This window comes from Pteropus alecto, unplaced genomic scaffold, assembly GCF_000325575.1.
Source record: "Pteropus alecto unplaced genomic scaffold, ASM32557v1 scaffold563, whole genome shotgun sequence".
Classification (NCBI taxonomy): Eukaryota; Metazoa; Chordata; class Mammalia; order Chiroptera; family Pteropodidae; genus Pteropus; species Pteropus alecto.
Window position 1 is genome coordinate 251,707 of NW_006433385.1, and position 6,000 is coordinate 257,706.

The window sequence follows — 6,000 nt, forward strand, 5'->3', positions numbered from 1 at the left end:
AGCTCACTGCTCTGAGAGTAACTCGAAGGGTGTAAATGGGTCATGACACTCTTTTCCTACCAGGGCCTTGAAGTAAGTGGGAAGTTTCTATAACACTTTAATTAGAACAGAAGTTTTTATCTAAATAATTTGGCAAATACCATCTTTGTAAGGAAACAAACGTGGCTGGCTACAAAGAAACAATTAGAGGAGGGACCCGCGAGCTAAACAGGAAGGATCACCTGGTCCCCGACCCTTTACCAGCGTCCTATCTGAAATCGCCTTGGGGATCTCAGCGGGCAGGAGAGAACAGGTAGGCGAGCTGTTTCACACGCTGCCCGCTCGGACTACATCAAGGAGCGAGCGAGTGCAGAAGCGCGAGCCACAACAAGCAGACAAGGATCGACTCCTCGCTGCAAGGAAGGGACATCCACAGAGAGAAGTTAATGGATTCCGGCTTGTGACAGCAAAAGTCTGTTTCCTCTACGACCTTATCCACCCCCAAAACGAACTTCCAAATATGGCTGCTCTCAAAACAGAAAAAAACAACACTGGCAAAAAAAGTCAAAGACAAGGTTCTGTCAACAGCTTCATCACACAAAGTTTTCTCACACATCATCAAGGCTTTTCACTCCCCCTGAACAAGCAGTGACATGCGACGGGGAAAGGCTGGCCCGCACTCACCCTCAGACTGTCCCCAGACAGGAACAGGTTGTAGGGGTTGAGGATTCGCTCGTAATGCCCTCGGATATGGGAGCCCACAGCTTTGCCAGGAGCAAAACCCATCTTGGTGGCAATTTTGGTCCATTTTCTATCCTTGCAAACAACTGCAAATCCACCTTCTTCTGCAACTAACTGTTAAATAAAATGGCAAAAGAAATTAGATGTCAAATATGCGGTGACAGAAAGAGATCCAACTATGGGCGGTGAACACAACGCAACGTATACATGTATGCCTTTCTGCGGAATCGTACACCTGAAACTTACTGGATTTCATTAACCAATGTCAGCATAATAAAAAAATGATAATTAGAAAATAAATCAGAAATATCTATATGAAAACCACTTCTAATTCCCTCGTGCCTACATGTGGTTCCAAGAACGAACTGTTCGTGGCTGAGGTAATCCTTTAAAAATACACTTTCCAGGTCAAAAGAAAATATACACGCACTACTATTTTTAAGCTAGACAATTTAAACACTGCTTCTAACGGCGTGGTCCATAAACACTTTGCACCCTGCAAAATCTACCTGTTTCCCAAAGCAGTGAAAATTTTCTGGAAGGAAGAACTAGATTAACAATGAAAACTCTAATTTAAAAAAAGGGTCCAACTCGGTGACTCTTAAAAGCCTCCACAAACTAAAGAGCAGGAAGGACAGGTGCGTGGGTGGAGGAAAGGGTGCTGGCTTCAGACTGGAGTGGCCCTGAAGCTAAGGTGCTGCATTATGACAGCCTTTTAGCTTGGCCAGCTTTCTCTCTGGGCCTCACTTGTCTCATCTGTAATAAAAGAGAATGGAATAACTTACAGAACTATTGTAAAGTTTTAAAATGACCCAAAAAAAGAAAGAAAGAAAAACAAACAGGTGACAGCAAAATATTTCATCAGATGAGGCTTTCAGATGTGAGAAGCAGGGCCAGTCATTAAACTGAATGGAGAATTCCATCTTACGTATTTTATACAATTAAGTTTTTTTTCAAGGCAAAGAAGACACATCTGCGCCGTCAGAATAGTTATTAAGTGAGAGAGGGTAGCCATTAGTTTTTTACCTTATTAAGCTGAAACAAGTCCAAGATCTTCCTTTCCACATGCGGAATTTTCAGTGTACTTCCCTGCAACTCCCAGTACTTTGCAATCTGATCCAGGAAATTCAATTTTACACGAGTTTGAGCCTAAATGATAAAGAAGTGAGTTTTAATATTACCCAGCTAATTTTGAAGCTCCTGCCTATTACCTGAACGTGTGGTATTTTCGTTCTTAGAATATATAAGTGCAATGCCACTTCTGAATTTGATAGAGAAACTGGAAAAATATAAAAATTAAACTGGTTAAATAATTACACATTAACTCAACACAAATTTAGTACCACGTGCCAGGCAAAAAGTCAAACTCTCGGGAAACCCTCCAATTGCGTAAGCGGGCGCCGGGAGAGAGAGATGTCTCGGATTCAGAGTACTCGCGAGCACAGTTTTGTTACTGGTTAAATCCCTGTGACAAGTTAGCTCCTGTTCACCCCCCTCGGCCTTTTTATAATTTGGGTACTTTAAAGGCCTGCTCTTTCGAAGCACAGATCTTATCTGCTCAAACACAAATTTAAAAACAGGTTGACAATAGTGTTTCTATATTAATATTAATGTCCTGATAATGTAAAGATAACAGAAAACTAGGAAAACTCTCTTAAATGTTATTCCTTTAACAGATCATTACTGCCGCCTACAAGTAATTAAAAAAATTTGTCACTTTCTTTTCCTCTCCTTGTAAAAAGACGGTTTTAGTTTGAACTCGCACAAGACCCACACTGACATCAACGTGCAGACGGTCCCAAACATGTTCCGAGACCGCAGTTGGTGCCCGTCTCCTGTCTTTCAAGCTCAACTTGAAAACACGTGGACCAGGTGCTATTTCCACCAACGGCCACAGAATTACAGTGGACACACGTTCGACTTACGTTCAAGACGTGTGCTTGGTACAGAGAAATGAAAGATGGTTTGGTTCAATATGACGATCGGATGAGCAAAACACGAACCGCAAAACCCTGTCAGTGACCCAAGCCTTATCCACCCTGTACTGTAGGGTTTCAGCAGCACAGAAAATGGAGAGACATTACCTCTTCTCTAGAGAATCCCCTGCATTTCTCACTCCTTCTTGGGCAATTAAAGTGTTATTAAGTCTAAGTGAAAGTATATATTTGGAAGAAAATTAGAGCTGAAGAGTCTTTTACTTTAGATAGTTCTCAAAGTACATTCCTCCCAAAACCTAAATTCTAGTGGCTGTCATCTAAACTTAAGATTTAAATAAATGAATTAACAGGCTGACAATAAGTGACAAAAACCAGTGTTTTTAATGAAATCTGGTTTGCTGCAAAGGCCTTATTGCCATTTGATTTCCTGTGATTATCGATTATTGGCCATAGTCTAGCTTCACTAAAACCACTAGGTTTGTGACGGAGCCTCTGCAAAAAGGCCCCTCTGGAATACAGAATACAGGCACCAGGGCAGCGGTTGAAGACGTTACCTCCAATTCATTCAGCCTCTGGATACGTGGAGTAAAATGAAGTTTGTCGACATCACATGCAAATGGCGGCTGCCAATCCTAAGGAAAAAGCAAAAGCTTTTATTAGAAGAATTTGTAATTCTAACATTTAACAAATTGTTTTAAAATTAAAACCCCGGGTTACATAAATCACACGTTATCTCTAACCAGTCAAACAAAACGGAACATAGGGTAGTTTCTCAATTTATTTTCCACCAGAACAGAACACAGACAAGGACCCTTCCCCACGGGGGTGACACATCTTGCACACACACCCCTCTTTACAACCTTCCAACTGAGCAATGTCACTGAGCCCCGACCTCGTTGGAAAAAATCAGACTTAGGAGAAAGAGTCTTTGACTTCTCTGTTCCATAAAATTATCTTTCTTTTTACAAAATAGCTATATCAATGCAAATTCTCTATAAACTACATCTATACATTTACACACACACACACACACACACACACACACACACACCCCAGTTACATTAATTTTTATCGTAAAATTGAGGATAAGTTCTTCTGTGGGAGGAAAAGAAAAATAGCAGGACATCCAAAACCCATTTTAAGAATCACCTTGAACAATATCTCCTGATATAAGTTCTTAGAAAAACTGCTGTCATGAGGAAATGATCAGACAAGAAGAAAAACACGTACGAACTGTTACTGCAAGCGGAGGGAACTGCAAACAACTCAAATGTCCACGACAAGGGGACAGTTGAAGGCACAGAAACTACGCTGTGTTGATGGGTCTAGAGTTTCACTCTGGAATAATGAGAAAATCCTGGAGACGGGCAGTGGTGGTGGCTGTGAACTTGCTCAATGCCGCCGAACTGTGGTTACAATGGTAAATTTTGTATTACATGTATTTTAATATGAAAAAGCAAAAAAGGAAAAAAAGGACAGTTTGTGCTGTGGCGGAGCTCTATTTATTGACATTGAACGATTTTCCTTCCATACGCTGAGGAAAAGGGCAACAGGCTACGTATGCAAGAGAGAAAGAAAACTGGGCAGCTGGCACAGAGAGCGGTGACGGCGCTGGTCTCCCGTGGCAGGATCGCAGCTGATTTTCTTTTGGTTCCTGACCCATTTAAATGCAATAAAACATTAAATACCTTAAGTACCCATTAAATAATAAGTAACTTCTTATTGAGAGAAAAAGTTAATACCAGGATGTTCACAGACTTTTTACCCAATCGTATACCTAGAAATTCACGCTAAGAAAAGAAGGCACCCAGAGTCAACAAAATACACATATGAAATTAATTGCAGTATTGTGTCAGGATGATTTGCATGGCATTATAAGAACATTGAATATTATGCAGCATTTTAAAATACTAGATTGAGAGAGAGAGATCGTACCAATAAATAAGGGAAAAAAAACAAAACACGGAAAAGTGGGCAAATTGTATCAACAGTTAGCAGGAAAAAATGGTCATCGTAAAAAGACTGATGTCCAGCTTCACACAAAATTCAGGAAATACACAAGATCCCCTTGTTTTTGCCCACCAGTTTAGCAAGATTAAAATTCTACGTACCACCAGCATCAGCGACCTGTCAGGGCACGCACGGCCTGACAGCCAGTGCACTGTTTTTGAGGGCAAGTAGAAAGCGTCAGATTTTTAAAGGCCCACTGACCCAGCAATTTCTCTGGTAGGAATTGACTCCACAAATATTTATTACCACTCACATCAAGATACAGGCACAAAAAAATTCACTGCAGAATTGTCTGAACTTAAACATCAGTGGAGAATAAGCTAAATAAATGTTGGTACATCTGTAAATAACAAAATACTCTGCAGCTAAAATAAAGGAGAAAAGATCTAAATGTCTCAAATATAGGAAGATACCCAAGACTGGACAAGTAACAAACTAAACATGTAGAATCTCGGTAAGGGTATTACAAACCCATAAGTTTCACAGCTGTTCATAAGAGGAAGGGGAAGCAGTTACTTTTATTTCAGATCTATACTGCTGGAAATGTATCACTATTGATTGCTTGTAGTTTAAAAGTAAAACGAAGTTTCGTTTTAGGACAGCAAGACTTAGGTAAAAATGCCCAAATAGCAATGCCTCACAAAAACACTGTTAAAAAGACTACTTTTGACCATACCTTTTTTAAAAGGGAAAAAGCAGATTACAAATTCGTACAGAGCTATTTACTACCACACCAAAAACAAAGAAAATAAAATTTTTACTGGCAGCGTTAACTGTTTAAGAAGGCAATTACAGATAAGGCTTTGAGTGTTTCCTATCCCGCCCCCCTCCAGAAAAGACTGGCTGACGTTTAAATGCCAGTGGCATAGTAAGTACCCTTGGTCAATAAACTTCAAAATACTACCTACCACACTTCATCCTGGTCAAAAAGGTGAAAGTAATTTATTTTTGTTTAGATAAAGAAAGCAATGTGTTTTGTTGCGCAAAATACAATGTAACAAACAGAAATCACATTGCTTAACATTCTACCTGCAGACTAAGACTACACTGCTCAGAGCTCTGCTCTCTGATACCTTACAAATCTGTAGGCTTTCTAAAATGAACTGGTCTTCTATGGCCATGCCACTCTGAACATGCCCGACCTCGTCTGATCTTAGAAGCTAAAGCAGGATCCGGTCTGGTTAGTGCTTGGAAGGGAGACCACCTGGCGTTAAAAAAATAAAAAAATCTGGGTTCAAGGTGAGACCAAAAACATATCAAAGCTAGCATGTCAGAATATACAAGTAAATGATTAAATACTGTCCAAATGGCCTGGAGATTTTATAAACTAAGA

General features: G+C 40.1%; 1 protein-coding gene across 3 annotated transcripts in view; it reads right to left on the reverse strand.

Annotated features, from left to right (window-relative positions):
* KDM5B (lysine demethylase 5B) overlaps positions 1 to 6,000 on the reverse strand; it is a 46,141-nt gene that overhangs the window by 30,697 nt on the left and 9,444 nt on the right. For all 3 annotated transcript variants that reach the window (XM_015586570.2, XM_015586568.2, XM_015586569.2), the window contains exons 2-4: positions 3,212 to 3,289; positions 1,747 to 1,869; positions 664 to 834 (exon numbers count right to left, since the gene is read on the reverse strand). In XM_015586570.2, the coding sequence (XP_015442056.1) occupies positions 664 to 834; positions 1,747 to 1,869; positions 3,212 to 3,289 (372 nt within the window). The remainder of the gene's footprint in view (positions 1 to 663; positions 835 to 1,746; positions 1,870 to 3,211; positions 3,290 to 6,000) is intronic.